The sequence below is a fragment of the Olea europaea genome, unplaced genomic scaffold, assembly GCF_002742605.1.
Source record: "Olea europaea var. sylvestris unplaced genomic scaffold, O_europaea_v1 scaffold987, whole genome shotgun sequence".
In the NCBI taxonomy this organism is placed as follows: Eukaryota; Viridiplantae; Streptophyta; class Magnoliopsida; order Lamiales; family Oleaceae; genus Olea; species Olea europaea.
The window spans coordinates 154,932-174,609 of NW_019268379.1; the positions used below are offsets into that span (position 1 = coordinate 154,932).

General features: G+C 32.6%; 1 protein-coding gene and 1 long non-coding RNA gene across 4 annotated transcripts; both read right to left on the reverse strand.

Annotated features, from left to right (window-relative positions):
* Positions 1-1,152: 1,152 nt before the first annotated feature.
* On the reverse strand, positions 1,153-1,964 carry LOC111392835. Its single transcript, XR_002702338.1, has 2 exons — positions 1,671-1,964; positions 1,153-1,433 (listed from the first exon to the last, which is right to left on the reverse strand). It is a non-coding gene; the product is annotated as an uncharacterized LOC111392835 (long non-coding RNA).
* A 10,903-nt stretch (positions 1,965-12,867) lies between these two features.
* LOC111392837 (transcription initiation factor TFIID subunit 15b-like) lies at positions 12,868-18,029 on the reverse strand. 3 transcript variants are annotated; one of them, XM_023018228.1, is made up of 3 exons: positions 17,712-18,029; positions 14,582-14,882; positions 12,868-13,781 (listed from the first exon to the last, which is right to left on the reverse strand). In XM_023018228.1, the coding sequence occupies exons 1-3, from the start codon at positions 17,905-17,907 to the stop codon at positions 13,148-13,150; spliced, it is 1,131 nt and encodes a 376-aa protein (XP_022873996.1). In that variant the 5' UTR covers positions 17,908-18,029; the 3' UTR covers positions 12,868-13,147. The 3 variants fall into 3 exon arrangements, with proteins under 3 accessions (XP_022873996.1, XP_022873998.1, XP_022873999.1); XM_023018230.1 differs by having other exon boundaries at positions 14,582-16,262; positions 17,712-17,913; XM_023018231.1 differs by having other exon boundaries at positions 14,582-16,368; positions 17,712-17,836.
* Between the last annotated feature and the right edge of the window lie 1,649 nt (positions 18,030-19,678).

Sequence of the window (19,678 nt, forward strand, 5' to 3'; positions counted from 1 at the left end):
TAAAAAATCAATTTCATTTTGTTCTCTGCTTTTCATAATTGCAGCTGTCTATTTGTTTAATAAAGCCCCAAATAGGCCACCCCACAAACCAACTTGATCCTCAACCCAAACCTATTTAACCATTAGCCCAACCCACACTTCGAAACTAAAACCAAAGCCAGAGTCCCCAAGCACAACAGTCCATTATTCCTTCTATACATACTCATTGACTACACCTATTAGCCCATGATGCACAAATTTCATATCCAAGCCTACCAATAATACCATAATCCCAATATATCCGTAGTTTATTTCTTTTCAGTTTTCTTTGGTGATTGAAAAAGAAAAAAAGGAGAAAATTTTGGGCACTATTTGCAAGATTCGTGATCAGTTTTGTTCATGTTGATTGAATCAGTCATTTAAGAGAATTCAATTGCAGCAGTTCACCTTCACTTGTTTTCTCTTCAACCATAACGGTACCACCTTGAAGATGATGATTTGGACATTGTTCAGCTCTTTTGAGTCTCGTAAAGTACCAATTTCTTTTATGTTGAAAACGTGAATTTTTTTTCAATGTTCCGAAAATTTTAAAAAATAATAATAATAAATTTTAGCTGCTCTTTTTTCAATTAAATAAAAAAATATATATAGCTTTTTATTTCTAATGGTTTTCATTTAAAAAAAAAAGTAAAAATATGTGGTTTTCAATTAAATTAAAAAATATTTTTGTTTTAATTAAATTAGATTAGTTAATCAAAAATTCAAAAATACGTCAACAATTCAAAAATTCAGATAAAAAGATAATAACAGCTTGTTTGGGAGTGATTTTTTGACCGTTATTTCACTATTCTAGCCATTATATTTGACTTCTTCTCTCACAGGTGGACCTCACTTTTCTCTTAACGGTCAAAAAATCAATTCTCAAAATCACTCACAAACAGACTCTAAGCCAACAACATTCAACAATAAGCCAACAAGACAATAACAACTTCAAGTTATCCGATAATAAGCCAAAAAAACAACAATAATTCAGTAATAAGCCGACAATTCAACAATTAATTTAAATATAAATTTATAATAAATATACCGAAAAAAAATTAGTATCGACAAGCATAGAACTTGCTAAAGGTGTAACTCAGTGGCGTGAAATCAAGTGTGAAGCAATCCACGATCTAGCAATGAATAACCATCAATCAGATTAAAAGATGAAGTATTCAGAAAATCCCAATTCATAAAGCAAAACGCAATCACCTCAACCCAATGTTTTAATTTGGAGATTCTATTTCTTCTTTTACATACTATTATACAAATATACACATTCAAGTAGCGAGATAAAGGCGCTAACTTACTAAGGGAAGTAGATTGTAGCTTCTCTTCTACCAGAGTAGCCAGCAATTGGAGCATCTTCTTCGCTGAACGGAACGGAACATGAATCAGGACGGGAATCGGGGAAGCTGCCCACAACCACAAGTCCATACATCAAAAGATAACATAATATTTAACAGTGAGAACAAAATTAACACGCAAAAAGTAATATAGAGTTCACAGAACTAGGTAAATTAACGGTTAATAGTATATAATTTATAAATAAAACATTCCTTTTGAAATAAGCAAAAGACAACAAGAAATAGAAACGAAAATGATATCGAAATTGAAATTCCATTCCTCCGATGTAAGAAAATGGGACTTACGAGCTTGACCATTTCTTCAAGAACAGAAGTGACATTTTCAGCACCTTTGAGCAGAACTTCGTAGAGGGCGTCAGCGTAGGGATGGGGATTCGGAAGGAAATTTAGGGTTTAACATTGTCAATTGGGAATATTGCATTAAAAAAGAGATTGGAGATGGAGAAGGCAATTGGAATTGCCGAATTGGGTTTGAGATTTCATTTAGGTGAGATTATGGATTCTGTGGGGGATACAGATTAGAGATGTTTTAGAGCTATGGGCTTGAGCTAATATGCTAGGCGATCGATCACAAGTTGACATTAAATTTGAGAGTTAATTGTCCCAGTTGCGCTTAAATTTGAGAGTTTTTTGTCCCCGTGGTCATTCAACTTTGTGTTTAGTTTCGATTGTGTGAAGCAAACCCACCTATTAATCAACCAAAAGAACCAATTAATGAAGGATTTGCAAAGATTAACTTCAAGAAAGTAAAAACCGAAAACTGAAAAAAATTGAAGAACGATTTTCCCCTTTTTAATTCGACTCAGAAACTCGATCCACACCACAAAGGTATCTTCAATTTGAATGTCATTATCATTCACAAAGACAATTTCACAAAGAAGACAGACGGGGATTTGTTTTGCACTAAGCAAGAGGAGAATTTCTCTTGTTTTTAGTGTGAGAAAAATGAAGGGTGAAGGCTCCAATTTATAGGCTCAGTGGGGAGAACGGATTTTCCAAAAATCTTGCAAGATTAGGATAAAAAATCTGAAAGATTATGTTAACTAAAAGATAGAGCTCATCCAAGACGAGATAAGGTGGTTGAAGAAAGATATCGATTATATTTATCTATCTTTCTTGTGATTTTCAAATTACTCTTAAGTTAGGTATTGAATATCTAGCCCAATGGACTGATTAACTCTAAATATCCAACTTAATTGAGCTACTTCAATTGTGGTATAGATTTAATTCTTCAATCCTGAGCTTATAGCCTATGAAGTTAAAACAGACCTTGATTTTTCATCATCACCTACGGGATTTGGGCATCACTTACCAAACATGCCCAACAACCTCCACCTTGATGTCAAATCATCCTGCAAGTCAGATAAGATAACAAATAGCTTAAGGGAAGAGACTAACAAGTTTGTACCGATATTTAGAAGATCAAGGCAGTTTCTAAAATTTACCAATGAGAGCACCTTAGTTCTCATATATGAAGGATTATATTCTGAAAGGACTTTCTCAAATTTTACCAGTTCTTGAAAAATCATATCTATAATGAAATGCAATCTAACATCTGTATGTTTAGTACATTCATGAAAGACAGGATTTTCGCATAGGTGAATAGCAGATTGACTATTAGAATATATTGTCACATTATCCTTAAAAACACCAAGTTCATTTAATACACCTTTAAACCACAAAGATTCTTTAAAGGCTTCAGTAGCAACAATGTATTCTGATTCAGTAGTGGATAATGCAACAACATGTTGAAATTGTGATTTCTAACTAACACATGAATTATACAAAGTAAACATGTGGGAAGATATAGATTTCTTATTATCTCTATCACTAGCATAGTTAGCATCAGTAAAACCTTTCAATTTTACTCCTTCAATACCAAACTTATATATTAAGCCAACATTGCATGTTCCTTTCAAATATCTAAACAACAATTTCAAAGCCTCCCAATGTTTGAGACCCGGGTTGGACATATACCTGATAAGTGTACTAACAGCAAAGGCTAAGTCAGGTCTAGTACACACCATTAGAAACATCACGGAACCAATGACATTTGTATATGGAATTCGTTTCATATATTCTTCTTCTTCTTCATTAGCAGGTGATTGTTCTTTAGATAATGTAAAGTGATTAGCTAAAGGTAACGTAATAGGTTTACATTCATTCATGCCAAATTTCTTCAAAATTTTAATAATATATGGAGTTTGATGTAAAAATAAAATTGATTTAGACCTATCTCTTTGAATTTTCATGCATAAGATCCTTTTAGCATTACCTAGGTTTTTCATATCAAATTCATTATTTAAAGTAATTTTTACATCATTTAACAGCTTCAAGTTGGGACCAATCAAAAGCATAACATTCACATATAGCAACAAAAACACACAGTTATTATTGTTTGCATTACCTTGATAGTACAAGTAATGATCAAATTTACTCCTTTTAAAACCAATTGTTTTAGCAAACGAATCAAAACTTTTGTACCATTATTTAGGATATTGTTTTAAACTATACAAAGAGCGTTCAAAAAAACACACATGATCAGGTTTTTGTTTATTTTCAAAACCTTTAGGTTGATCTATAAAAATCTTTTCATCTAGTTCTTCATGCAAAAATGCAGTTTTAACATTAAGTTGGTCAAGTTCCCAATTGAAATGTGCAACTAATGCAAGCACAGTCCTAATTGTGGTATACTTAACAACTGGAGAAAAGATTTCATTATAATCTACCCCTTTCTTTTATGTGTAACCTTTGGCCACAAGTCTAGCCTTAAACCTTAAACCCTCACTTTTGGTAATTCCTTCCTTAATTTTAAAAACTCTTTACACCCAATTATTGACTTGTCTTTAGGTCTTAGAACTAATTTCCATGTTTGATTTTCATCGAGGGAATTTATTTCTTTTTTCATCGCTTTCATCCAATCCTCAGATTGTTTACTCCTTAAGGCTTTTTCATATGTGTTTGGTTCTCTATCAACTAGTTCTTCATAAATAGCATAAACAAGTTCAAAATCAGACTCTAACCTTTGAGACACCCTATGTGTTCTTCTAACTTCGTCTCTAGCTAACTGATAATCAGACAAATGGTTTTGCTCTCCTTGATATTCCTCTATAACCTCATCTCTCTCAATATTTTCACTCTGAATATCTTCTAGTTTAGGATTTTTATGCTCCACCTCGATTGAGGTGGTGAGGATTTGAACACTTAAAGACCTTAAATTTACTTGAGATTTGTCAATAATGTTTTCTTGTTGTTTTTCTCTTGAGGTGTCACTTTATAATTTTAGACACGGCATTTCAAACTCATTAAATGTAACATCACGACTTATGATGATCTTAACTCCATTTTGACTTCTATCCCAAAGCCTATACCCTTTAACTTCTTCAGAGTATCCTAAGAAAACACATTTCCTAACTCTAGGTTCTAGTTTTCCTTCATTTTGATGATAGAAAGTAGCACAACCAAAAATTTTTAACATAGTATAGTGAGCACATTTATCATACCATTTTTTATGTTGAGTATTACCATTTAATGTAGTAGAATGTGTCAAATTAATCAGATGACATGTAGTGATAACAGCTTCACCCCAAAAAGATTTAGGAATTCCAGAACTCAACATCATACATCTACCTTTGTCAAGTAAAGTACGATTCATACGTTCAGCCACCCCGTTTTGTTGAGGTGTATAAGGAACTATTTTATGTCTAGTAATCTACATTTTTCACACAAATCATCAAAATCATTATTACAGAACTCTAGGCTATTATCAGTTCTTAGATATTTTATATTTTTGCCAGTTTAAGTTTCAACTTGCAATTTCCATATTTTGAAAATTTTAAAGGTTTCAGTTTTATCTTTTAACAGATAAACCCACACCTTATGAGAGTAATAATCAATTATGGGCATAAAATATCTACTACCACCAATTGTAAGATTAGTAGCAAGCTTCCATAAATCAGTATGAATATATTCCAAGACTTTAGTAGTTTTATGTGTATCAGATGAAAAAGATGACTTATGATGTTTACCAAGTACACAGTGATCACAAAAAAGCATATTAGACACACAGTCTTTTCCAAATATTCCTTTATCATTTAGTAGTTTAAGTTCTTTAATACTTATGTGAACTAATCTATTGTGTCACTTGTGTGTGTCATCAGTGTTCGTTAAATTTATAGAGGAAGTTGAATTTTTAACAATTTCAGCAGTGATCACGTAAATGCCATTTCTTTTAGTACCTTTACATGTGACAATAACACCCTTAATCATTTTAAAGATGTTGTTTTCAATTTTTCTAGTAAAACCATCAGTTTCTAATGCTCCTACTGAAATAAGATTCCTACCAATTTCAGGAATATATCTAACTTCATGTCATTTAAGTACATAACTAGTGTCAAATTTTAACGTGATATCACCAATGCCAACAATTTTATAAGCATGATTATTGTAGTCATTTCAGAAATATATCTAACTTTATGTAATTTAAGCACATAATTAGTGTCAAATTTTAACGTGATATCACCAATGCCAACAATTTTATATGCAGGATTATTGTAGAAAATAGCATGACCACTTAAGATTATTACATATTTTCAAACCAGTCTTTATGTAATGAAACATAAAATGATGCACCATAATCAAGTATCCATTCATTTAAATGTGATTTCAAAGTCAAATTTACTTCAGCAGGTTCAGAGTTTAATAACACATATACTTCACAAGATTCATCAGAGGAAGTAATAACATTTGCCTCATCGTGAACCTTTTTCTTTTGTTTGTTTTCCTCAACATAACAATTTTTAATGAAATGTCCAGTTTTACCGCACTCATAGCATTTTCTACCTTTAGTTTTACTTCTTGACCTAGATAAACTTCTACTTTTCTTTTTACTACAAGACGCGTATCCACTTTGGTTATCACGGGTTCTAGACTAAGACCTACTTCTCATTATATGAACCTCACCACTTTTTATTTTGACTCTCTCGGCTCTCATTTCCATTTCTTTACTTCTCAACGAGTCTATAACAATTTCAGGTGTTAAAGTATCTCTCCCGTATTTAATAACATTTTTAACTTCTCTATAGGTTTCAGGGATAACATTTAACAAAATTATTGCCTTATACTCTTCAGATACTTTTTCACCACAGTTAGTGATATCTTGCATGAGTTTATTAAAGACATCCAAATTATTATCCAAATCTTTTGAAGAATCGATTTTGAAGCAAAAAAAGTTTTCAAGTAGAAAAAGTTTGTTTGGAGTTGACTTAGACAAATAAAGTTCCTCCAATTTTTCTCAAAGTTCTTGAGCTAATTTTAATTTACCAACTTTTATTAATACCGCATCAGACAGGTGTAATATTATAGAAGTGTATGCCAGTTCATCTATATTCTCTTTTTCTTCATTAGTCAAGTTTGAGGAAAAGAGTCATCAATAGCTTTGGAAACTTTTTGTTGAACAAGAATACCTTTCATTTTTTGTTGTCAAATTGAAAAATCTCCTTTACCATTAAAGACACCCAACTCAAAGTGATGTATCGATATTTTACAAAAAAATGCACAGAACACAAACTCAGATATGTAAAAGTCACAGGTCACACAGATTACACGGAGTAACAAGATTTCTATAGTTTCACAATAATACGCTATTCTAGAACCCTAGGGTTTCATGAGAATCGAGTTCTCAGATCAAGGGAAGAACCATAATAAGAGTCTGGGTACAAGTTTAAAGTAATATGAGATAACACAACGACGTTCAACAAATTAATCTAATGACGAATAAATAATTTAACTTAGAAAATTAAATAGATAATGGCAAGTAATCCTAGGTTCTATTAATAAGCAATGATTTCCAAGCAATAACAATCTCCAATTCTAATGATCACCCCACACGATGATCTATTAGTACGATAATGTAAAATTTCAGCCAATTTACCAAAGCGTACTTGTCTGAGTTTGTAAACTATGAGAGATGCGAATTTATTACTTTAGGGCCGCAATTTTGGCCTGAAGTAATTCAATAAATATGTGGCAATTTCGACCGTTGGTCCACCAAGGGCAAAATCGTCCAACTTTTTCTGTGTAATCTAAAATAGAAAACTTCCAACACGAAAAATGTTAGAAATATTGTGAGGAACAAACTGCCTGAAAACAACTTCTCTAGAATCGAATCCACGCACGCAAACCCACCTATTAATCAACCAAAAGAACCAATTAATGAAGTATTTGCAAAGATTAACTTCAAGAAAGTGAAAACCAAAAATTGAAAAATTTGAGGAACGATCTTCCCCTTTTTAACTCAGAAACTCGATCTACATTACAAAGGTGTCTCCAATTTGAAGGCCATTATCAATCACAAAGACAATTTCACAAAGAACACGGAGGAGGATTTGTTTTACACTAAGCAGGAGAAGAATTTCTTTTGTTTTTGGTGTGAGAAAAATGAAGGATGAAGGCTCCAATTTATAGGCTTAATGGGGTGAACGGATTTCCCAAAAATCTTGCAAGATTAGGATAAAAAATATGCAATATTATGTTAACTAAAAGATAGAACTCATCCAAGACGAGATAAGGTGGTTGAAGAAAGAAATTGATTATATTTATCTATCTTTCTTGTGCTTTTCAAATTACATCCAAGTTGGGTATTCAGTATCTATTCTAATGGACTGATTACCTCTAAATATCCAATATAATTGGGCTATTTCAATTGTGGTGTGGATTTAATTCTTCAATTCTAGGCTTGGGCTTATAGCCTATGAAGTTAAAACGAGCTTTGGTTTTCATCATCGCCTAGGGGATTTGGGCATCACTTACCAAACATGCCCAACAGATTGCTCATTAAAATTTAAAAGTTTTAATCACTAAATTTATCCAAATATTTGACGTTACTTACTGACATAACATCCATTTCAAACCTTTAATGAAATTAGTGACATAGGTAATGGAATGCACATGTGGCATTTCATCACGCCATTCAAAAATTGTCATATAAAAACAAGTCTTTCATTGTTCAGTAAACTTTGGAAAAAGGCTTCGATTATCACTAAACTTTGAAAAAAGTCTTTGATTGCTCATTGAATTTTGAGTTTGTCGAATTTTGGCCACTAAAAATTTAAAACTTCTTTCACTACTCATTTACTTTAGAAACATTCTGGAATACCCATTTAACTTTGAAGAATGTCTTAGATTGTGCATTGAAGTTTAAAGTAGTCAAATTTTGGCTAGTAAACTTACAAAAATGACATCAACCTGTTGTTCATTAAAAAATGTGATACGCAAGTGTAGAGTTTGTGTAAAAGTAATAAAATGGATAAATGCATCTAGGTTATCGATTCCAAGAGTAAAATTTAAACGTTTTAAATTTTTAGTGGCCAAAATTCGACCAGTTTAAAATTTAGGGAGCAAAATGTTTTTTAAAGTTTAGTGAGCAATCAATGAAAATTTTCGAAGTTTAGTAAGCAATGAAAGATGATTTCTTACGTAACAATTTGTTAACAACGTGGCGTGGTGTCATGTGTGTATTCTATTAACCACATCACTAATTTCGTTAAAAGTCTTAAACGGATGTTATGCTAGTGAATAACGTCCAACGTTTGGATAAATTTAGTAGTCAAAACTTGATTTTTTTTTTTAAACTTCAGTGAATAATTGAAGATACGAACATAAGTTCAATGATCATTAACTCTAAATTTGAACACCGAATAAGCTTGGAAAAAAAAAAAAGATAGAGGAGGACCTCTTAGAACCATCCCTAGGTCCATCTCGAGATGGGCATACAAGCCTATTTTCTAAGAGAGCTTTTACTCTAAAAATAATGAGAAAATGACATCTAGACATGTTTTTAAAGTTCAATAACGCTATAGAAAACAGGCTCAAAAACAAGGGTCAAAAAACTAGGTGGACATATGTCGAAATATGATTGGAGACTTTGAAAAATAAAATAAAATAAGCCAATCAATTTTTGCCAAATTAGTCTATCATTAATTCCCTATTTTTTATCCTGTCTGACTAGCTTTATTCTTGCATTGCTGCCTAGTCGAAGTTTTGGAGTTAATTTTGTTAGTAGTGGTGGGGTGGCATGATGCTCGGGTGTTGTCAATGGTGATGGAGTGGAATGGGATTAAGAGCATTTGTGATCAATTACTAAGGTAATTATTTTAAACCTAGTTAATTAAATTAATTTGTTCTCTATAACTATGAGCTACAATTTTGTTTTCAAATATAATAGATTTATTTTTTGTTATTTTAAAATTACTATGGGGAATGTATATTGCCTTAGAAATATTTTTTGATAATATTGCTGAAGGCATTAAAGGAAAAAATTAAATTTATAAATGATAGAAATGATGCTAATATTACAAAAGGCACATAAAGGTATAAAAGGAAAAAAAAAATTAAATTTATGAATGCTAGAAATGATACTAATAAATAGGGATATCAACGAGTCGAGCCGAGTTGGCTCGGGAGTCGAAATTTTAGGCTCGAGCTTGGCTCGAGTAAAATGATCAAGTCTTTTTTCGGGTGCGAGCCGAATAAAAGCTCGGCCAAAAAAAATTAGGCTCAACCAGAACTTTCGGCTCGAGCCTTTCCAAGCCGAGCCGGGCAGGTTCGATGTTTTGGTATTTTTTTTTCCTACAAACATGACAACAAGTTGCTACCATGTTTGGGAGCAACTTGCTGCTTTAAAATTAAGGCAGGCAACAGCACGTTGCATTTAAAATAATTTTTTTTTTGTATATATATATATATATATATATATATATATATATATATATATATATATGTTTAAAATGATCAAGCCTTTTTTTTGGTCTCGAGTCGGGCCGAGTAAAAGCTCGGTCAAAAAAAAGCTCGACCTGAGCTTTCGGCTCAGGCCTTTCCGAGCCGAGCTGGGCAGGCTCGGTGTTTTGCTGAATTATTATTATTTTATTTTTTTTAATCTATAAACATGGCAACTGGTTGCTGCCATGCCAGCTGCCTTTAAAATTTTTTTTTTTTGTATATATATATATAGGCTTGTAAGCCCGAGCTAGCAAGGACTTTGCCCGACACTCCAAAATGAGACTCGGCTATTCCGAGTCGAGAGAGCTCGAGCTTTTTTCCGAGCCGACAAGCTCGATTGTCATCCCTACTAATAATACAAAAGGCACAATTGTTCGAGCCCCATTTCTCAAAAAATGCATTTTGAAATAGTTTTATGATGGAGAATGCGTGATTAAAAAATAAGGAAAAGTTTTGAATTTGCGTGTAATATTATTTCATTAAAAAACATGTATTTGAAATAATGTTAAATCACTGTTGAATAATGTATTTTGATAAAAATACGGGACCCAAACAAGGGCTAACATATCGGGTGTAGAGTAATTTTTCCGTTTATTCCAATTAAAAATTTGAGTTAAAAGTTAGCCACTATTTGTCTTTATTTTTTTCAAAACTTATTTTTTTATCATATTCATTTTCAATCACACATTCACACTATAAAATTGCACATAAATCCAAACTTTTTTTTTATTTTTTATTTTTAACTGCCTACTCTCCAAAAAATCACTATTAAAAAAAAAAGAAAAAAGACTCTTCAAAAGATTAAGTCAAAATCGACAATTTATTTCATGATTACGCTACATATACATCACCACTAGGTCCACTACCAACAAATGATATAACGAAATTTAATTGGATCAAAATCTCATCAACCAAAAAAAAAAAAAAATTCCCTCCATGTTTTGACATCTATTCAATTTACAAAAGATTATGTACAGAAGCATTTTCTTTTATTTCAATCACATTTCATGGTATTCATAGCTTTCAACCACATGTCATCAATTTTATCAAAATTAGCTGAAAAAATTAACTTTTATCTAAACCAAACGGAGTCTATGTCATTTTTGTTTAATTTGTATATATAGTAATTCTGAAATAAAAATTCACTAAAAATTAAGCAATTTTCTTAGAAGCACAGCAATATCAAACCAACTCCTGTTTTCAAATATAATAGATTTATTTTTTGTTATTTTCAAACTACTCTGGGGAATGTATATTGCCTTAGAAATTTTTTTTATAATATTGCTAAAGATATAAAAGAAAAAAATTAAATTTATAAATGCTAGAAATGATGCTAATAGTACAAAAGGCACATAAAGATGTAAAAGGAAAAAAAATTAAATTTATAAATGCTAGAAATGATACTAATAATACAAAAGGCACATTTGTTTGAGCCCCATTTTTCTCAAAAAAATACATTTGAAATAGTTTTATGATAGAAAATGTGTAGTTAAAAAATAAGGACAAATTTTGAATTTGTGTGCAATATTATTTTATTGAGAAATATGTATTTGAAATAATGTTAAATCACTGTTAAAAATATATTTTGATGAATATATGGAGCCCAAACAAGGGCTAACATATTGGGTGTAGAGTAATTTTTCCGTATATTCCAATTAAAAATTTGAGTTAAAAGTTAGCCACTATTTGTCTTTATTTTTTTTCAAAACTTATTTTTTTTTATCATACTCATTTTTAATCACACATTCACACTATAAAATTGCACATAAACCTAATTTTTTTTTTCTACTTTTAACTACCTATTCTCCAAAAAATCTCTATTCAAAATATCATTCCCCAACCCCCCACAAAAAAAAAAAAAAAAAAAAAAAAAAAAAAAAAAAAAAAAAAAAACCCTCTTCAAAATATAAGTCAAAATCGACAATTTATTTCATGGTTATGCTACATATACATCACCACTACCAACAAATGATATAACGAAATTTAATTGGATCAAAATCTCATCAGCCAAAAATATAAATAAATAAATCTCTCCACATTTTTTGACTTCTCTTCAATTTACAAAAGATTATATAGAGGATAATGTACACAAGCATTTTCGTTTGGCCTTGTTTGTTTCATATTCTTTTTTCATTAAAAAGAAAAATATGATCGTTATTCATCACATCAAACTATCAAATTTGAATTTTTATCTCTTGTATGAGACTCATAACAACTATATTTTTCATTCTCATTCTTATTTATTTCAATCACATTTCATGGTATTCACAACTTTCAACCACATGTCATCAACTTTTTTCAAAATTAACTGAAAAAACTAACTTTTATCTAAACCAAACAGAGACTAGATCATTTTTGTTTAATTTGTATATAGAGTAATTCTGAAATAAAAATTCACTAAAAATTTAGCACTTTTCTTAGCAGCACAGCAATATCAAACCAACTCCTAACCTAACATGCTGGATATTTGTATATTTAAAAGCATTTTTGAAAATTATAAGTTGTGTATCCTTCAAAATATGTGAATAAAAATTGTGAATATTTACCCTTCAAGAATCTACGAGTCCAATAAAATGTATAATAAAAATAATGTTTTGCCCAATTTATAATTTTAAAATAATTTTGCCAACATACATTTTAACATGCCACAAAATCGCAAGGATTAAGATCACATTCACAAAAAGCCATAAAATTACGCAGCTCATGCAAAAGAACACTCGAGTTTCCATAGAATGGCTTTTACTACGATAAAATGCACAAAATTGTCGAGCAAAACGTTGGATTCTCCGTGAACACGAACATCTCCAGAACAGTAATCAAGACTTCAAAATGACATGACTCTCAGCTAAACTCTCAACACAAAGTACATCCAACTTCAGACAAAAAAAAAAAAAAAAAAAAAAAAAAAGAGTAATTTTATGCAACATAATCCTTAAAATTCTCAACACACCAATATCTGCAATGCAATGCTTCGACACCACCAGCTAAAATGCCTCCCTTCCCATACAACGCCGATCATTTCGGCCCCGATCCATATATATGTCGCGATGGTAATCTTTAGGCGGTGGTGGCCCACCTCTAACAGGAGACCTGCTTCTCCCTCTAATATCTCGAGCCCATTGGCCATGAGCAAGTGCTGCTGGAGGTGGTGAAACTGGTCGTCTCTCATACGGGCCATGAGCAAGTGCTGCTGGAGGTGGTGAAACTGGTCGTCTCTCATATGCCCCTCTCCTCTCACTAATGAAGCCATCCCTTCCACGATTTCTAGGGCCCAAATCTAGGGGTACTGGTCTATCGAACCTGTATCTATCCCTGAAGTCCTGGACTGGGAAATCTGGTTCATCTCTACGGATTGGAGGATCGGGGAATCTGCCTTCATTTCTGGGAGGGGCAACAGCTCTGAAATCTCTAGGACCATCTCTGGCCCAACCACGAGGAAGAGACCTATAGCCATTCATGTTCCTCCCTGAAGAGCGATCCATCGAAGGACCAGGAAAATGACGAGTGGAAGTCGGCAGGGGACCAGGATAACCTCTCCTAGGACTCCCAGTAGGTGCATAACGGAACCTGTTGCAGTTGTTACAGTGCTCACGCCTAGCAAAATTCAAGTTTTTACATCTGGGACATCAAAAGAACTGCTTTAGACACAAGCAAGTAGGTTGCTAATTTTAGAAAAATGAACATTCGAAAATATGAAAAGAATAGAACAAATACAAAAACCCCACAGCACATTTCAATTACCCTGTCACTACATCTCAAATGCTAAGCAAAATTTTCTCTTTCTTTTTGCCTCCCCCAGCTTTTAACTCAACATAAATTCAAAAGTGAATGTTGAAGTAATTGTCACTTCACACCAAGCACACGCATGCAATAAATATGAAGAAAAAGATCCCTTTTGAAAGATCAGTAAGTAGGGTTGTCAAACTCCAGTAGAATGAGAACTTGGTAACAAGATTATATTCATGAATGGTCCTCTTGAACAAAAAGGAACTTACATACTGGAGAAAGACTAGTTGCAATGGCAAATCATAAATGCACATCATGTAAGCCAGCAGATATATTCATTTTAATTTATTTATTCTTTTTAATTTTATTTTAGTTCTGTTGGTTCAATTGGGGTACATCAAAGAAAATGTTAGATAACATGAGAGAGACGTGTTATGCAAATGTGTGCACAAAGCTCCGTGGCATCCTTAAAAGCAAACATATTTCCATACGCAAGTGTAATGCTCCAAATCAATATCGGCTTAATGGAATCTGCAGACATATCTTCCAACAAAATACTGCACAAGGATTTTAACTCAAATGTGTTAATTTGCGAAGACAAAAGCGTAATAAGAAAAAGGCCAGTAAGATCAAACCAGAAGGCAAGGGTAAAAATGTACATAGAGAGCAAAAGGAGAATAAAAAGGACTTACAAGGGATCTGGGCAAACCCAATCTCCTTCTCTTGGGCGCACATTAGGGTTATTTCTTGTCAAACCTTCACCTCTGAATGGTCCAGGCCCATATCCAGGGCCATCATACACTCTACCAAACCTGCCACCACCCCTCCCACGGCCATAAGGAGGGGAGCTTTCACGATATCTACCAAGATCTCTCCCACTTCCAATTCCACGACCCCGTGGTGGAGCACCAGAATGATCAAAACCAGGACTATAGCGACGATCTGCATCACTACGTCGCACAGGAGAAACGGAGCCTGCACGCATTCTATAACCTGAAAAAAGCCAGTGCCCGAAGCTATAAACACCCAATCATGTGATTACAAGTCACCTAAGAATAGTGTCCTATACAAGCCAATGTGCAACCCAAGAAATGCCAAGGACAAATTCAAGCATGTTAAGGAACAGTTACCACAACTGGAAGCATCTCCTTGTCAAAATACTATAGAAATAAGAGACTAGTGTAGACGAGCCTAAAAAACCAGCCAACAACTTCCCTTGAAATTGCTTCCCAAGTAATATGCTGATGTTACCAGTAAAAATACAAACACCATAACTATCCACACCTCAGAAGATCAGGATTTAAGATCCTTTGGACAAAAATGAGCTAAGTTTTGCTAAATTGGATGGCACAATCAAACTTGACAACCATTAAGTGTTAAAATTAGTTATCTCTAAACAACCCTGCAATATATAGCCAAAACTCATGGTGACCAAGCCAACACTTGGTCATGCACCTAGGTGAAATTCAGATAGAAACTTCGTTCACTTGCAGAATTTACATGTTCACTCAAGGGCACACTGTTGATACCATTCCAAAATATATACATCCGAGATCCTTGGTCATAGGTACCCGACAAAAAGTGAGAATGAACAACCACGCAAACCTGAAACAGACAACAAAATCCTACCAAAAATCAATAAGAAATTAATGAAATTATCTGTTCAATACCCCATGTAACCAATCTTTTCCAAGATGCCAACAGCTTTATGTTTCCATTTCCCATATCCAATTCAGAACCTAAGTCAGTCCAGCAGATACTTTACAAAATAATGCGATCCATGAAGTCACAATTCTGTCTGCTCTCACAAAACTTTGCTTTAAAATGGCCCTGTTAGCCCACAATAAATCATTCAAACATTTTAGTTTTGAACTTCAACCCAAACTTCAACAGGCTAGAAACTTACCACATACCAGAATTTCAACATTTCCAATATTAAGAATACAACTAAAATCAGATACAATCAGCAGCCAATGTCTGCTTTTTCGTAGCAATTGCATTCCTCACCCCTCATCATTGTTAAATAGCTCCCCAAACTTAGAGATTTTAACAACTGTCAGATTTACGGTTAGTTGTATCTGAGAACTCAGATAAAACAGCACATCTTCTTAGTAAACATTTACATGATCAGCATACCTTACTTCCAAATGAGATGCATGGCTGGTCAAAATTTAATCCCATGAAAAGAAAACGACATATACCACATTCACCATAACCTGAGAGCTTCAAACATATTCATACAACCACATGGCTTGCCAACGAAGTAATACCATTAGTTCAAAAATCAGTTGCCACACAGTCATGTTATCATTTAAAAATCCCATCAACGTGCCTTCCTGAAGGCCCAAGTTCTTGCACCAGGCATAATTATCGCTGAAAAAAACAACAGCAAAACTTATTCACCATTCAATAGTCCATAAGTGACATTTCTTTGGTGGACAACACAAGGCAATGGCAACGAGGGTTGCAAGCATCAATCCTTGAAAATGAGGAAACAGACTGATGAACATATAAAGTATGTCATAATATTTATGGACTCGCAAATTTGAAATAAATGCCATAATTTACAGGATATTAAACAAGAAGAAGAAATTCACAACAGAATGCAGTATCAAAAAGAAATAATGCCTATTTACTCATCAATAGCATTAAATTTTATTAAATGTACTTTAGCCTGATTATGTAATAGGCCTCTCCACACATTTACTTCCTGACAAAGATCACTAGATCATAGAAAATTGTCATCTTATGTTCCAGAATAATATTCAACGACCATAGTTTGGTGACAATACAAAAGCACATTCTTTTGCATAAGCTAGACACTTCACCTGCTAAACAATGACAATCAGATACATTTTTCACTAAATAGCACACAACAGCATGTTCATAGATAAGATTCCCAAGAAACAACATTTCTTCTGCCGTTATAATCCAAAAGAGTTTCAAATAAAATAAGTGAAAGTCAACATAAAGAGTACCAACATAGCACTCTGATAATGTTGAGAAGTCCACATATGTCTTCTCAATATAACAAAAACAAACTAAAACACACAGAATTGGTAATATCACCAAAATTTGACTGCAAGGCATTGTATTATCTCACAAATTTAGCCCTTTGATTTTGATTTTCAAAATCATTTTTCCTCTAACTCATTTAAAACCACAAATTCACCCAATAAAATAATTTTGGGCGTGGACTCATAATTTTTCCCTATATTTTACCAAATTCTTCAAAAAAAATTACTTTACAAAAAATCATTTCCCAAAAAATAAAAATCAAACAAGGGCTTAGTAAAGAATTTCATTACATTCATGGAGAGATCAATAGTCAACATCATCTTCTTGTTGATACTTATTATATATATATAAAAACTTGAGCTCTTTCGTTTATCTAAGATGAGAAAATCCCAGGCATTACAGGTTTTATGTAAGAGGTGCAAGGGTGTGAATGGAGATAAGACTTGAATTTGAGCTCAAGCTTGCGTAGCTCTCATATTCCTCAGTATACCTTGAACTCATCAAGTTCGAGCTCAAACACTAAGAAGACACATTAACTCAATAAAGCCCCAAATTAAAACATATAGAAGACCTAATTTACTTTCCTTGTTTAAAATTCCACATGTATGGTACTTACATATTACGACACAATTACTATCATCAACGAATCAAACAAAAATCATATTTTTCTATGCTAACAAGGTTATATTGAATCCTGAAACACATACAACAGAATAAGAGTAAAAAAATAAGAAAATTAGGGTTGGGATCTGATTTCTAACAAATTAGGCAAAATAGAGTATTAATAGCAGGATAAAAACAAACCATGATCATCGGAGGCGTATCGATCCGAACGAAAATACGGAGGCGGATCACGACGCACCTCGCCGGGTTCGTAATCGCTGCCAGCACCACCGCCACCAGTGGCACCTCCTCCATCAACGCTGTCGGTGGGACGCACAACGAGGCTGCTCAATAGTGGATGGTGTGACGTCGTTTGGTCCTTCTCTCGTGACCTCATCCTTTTCCTCCCTCTGTGTTTTGCGACGTGATTTTCTGTGAGCTCTAGCGAATGTTTCGTCAAATAGGTCGACTGTGTTGTCACTCACGCCTTGAGGTATACGTGGATTTTGATAGAGGTGGAAGTATCAATTTTACTCAATGTTTGATTCATCTAAAAATTTGAATTAAAGTCAACCCTTATTTTTACCCCTTGTTTGATACCATTAAAATTTAATATATTTTTCTTTTTGATCATATATTCTTCAACAAAATTATATTATATATAAATTAAAAATATTTCCTTCTTTTTTAATCACATATTCTCTCAAAAATTATTATTTTAAAATACATTAGTTCCAAAATCTCATTATAATGGAGGCGATTCAAAGAAATTAAGTTCATGTTTGACACTCGTAATTTTAAAACTCTTTAGTTTTTATACTCATTTTTAACTACACATTTAAATAATAAAATATTTTGTATATAAACACAAACTTTTTCCCTAGCCATTTAGGGTGAAAAATTCATTTTGCTTCACTTGACAGCATAATGTTTGTATTGCGGGAAAATGTCATATATAAGAGATTAACTATGACTCTTTTCAAAACTAAGAAACAAAGTTTAAAATTTCAAAACTCGAACATAAATAAATTTTATTTATAAAATAATTAGTTAAAATATATTTTATTAATTAAATACATTAAAGTCACAATTTTATATAATTTGATCACAATTATCAAATTAATTGGTTTGTCAAACATTTTATAGATAATAAATTATTTCACGATCACAAATAACAAATTTTATAGGTTACAATTCATTCATAAGTTATAAATCAAAAAATTTATAGATCACAATTTATTTTTTCGATTACAACTCACAAGTTTTATAAGTCACAATGTCATAAATTATCAAATTATTGATTACAAATTAATAAATTTTTAGATTACAAAATATTTATTCATCTCGACTTATCTATTCATTAGTCACATATTAACCAATTTATTGGTCACAATCAATTAAAAAATTTTGTGACACCATTGTCTCTAGTCGCATAGCCTCCAACACTACCATCGCCAAAACCACCACCTCCACCTCTAGGTAGCAACATTAGTACATTACCACCTCAAACAAAACTAACACCCACAACCAAAAATCATCACTACTTCGCAACTACCACCACAATAGATACCATTGCTAGTAGTAACACCCATGTACCACCACCACCAACAACAAAGCCTAACAGTGTCACCACCACCCAAAATCACTCCACAAACCACCACCAACAGTAATAAAACCACCTGCAAACACCACTGCCAACTGCCCTAGGATCTGAATTTGAATCTGTATCCGTCACCATCACCATTTTCATACACCACAACCCACATCACACCACCTCAAATCTTCCACATCTCGCCAATAGGCATCTAATATGTCATGCGTTTTCTATAACGTCATTTATATCGTAAGTGTACAATATCAAGTTTTGTAATATATGAATAGAGTTGAGATTGACAAACCCACAGAGATTGCAATTCAAATTCTACTAAGCACTATAATTATATAACCTTTTATTTTATCTAGACGATTGAATTATAAAATCAATATTTTAAACTAATATAATGATGAATATGGTGACAAATTCAACGATATCAAAACAAGTTTGAAAGATTACTCAAGATAAGAAAGCCCAGGATTTGATTTTACCTAACTATCAAATATGATTCTCAATTATCTAATTATCTCTAATCAACTTTCTCATGTTTATAAGTAAGAGCTCAATTGTATTT

Bases quoted from the DNA above. Each gene is read 5' to 3' on its own strand.
- LOC111392837 (XM_023018228.1), bottom strand. From the start codon at position 17,907: ATGAGGTCACGAGAGAAGGACCAAACGACGTCACACCATCCACTATTG. The intron at 14,883-17,711 runs GTTTGTTTTTAT...GGCTTTTTTCAG, and splicing joins ATACGCCTCCGATGATCATG to GTTATAGAATGCGTGCAGGC. The intron at 13,782-14,581 runs GTAAGTCCTTTT...TTGATGTCCCAG, and splicing joins TGGGTTTGCCCAGATCCCTT to ATGTAAAAACTTGAATTTTG.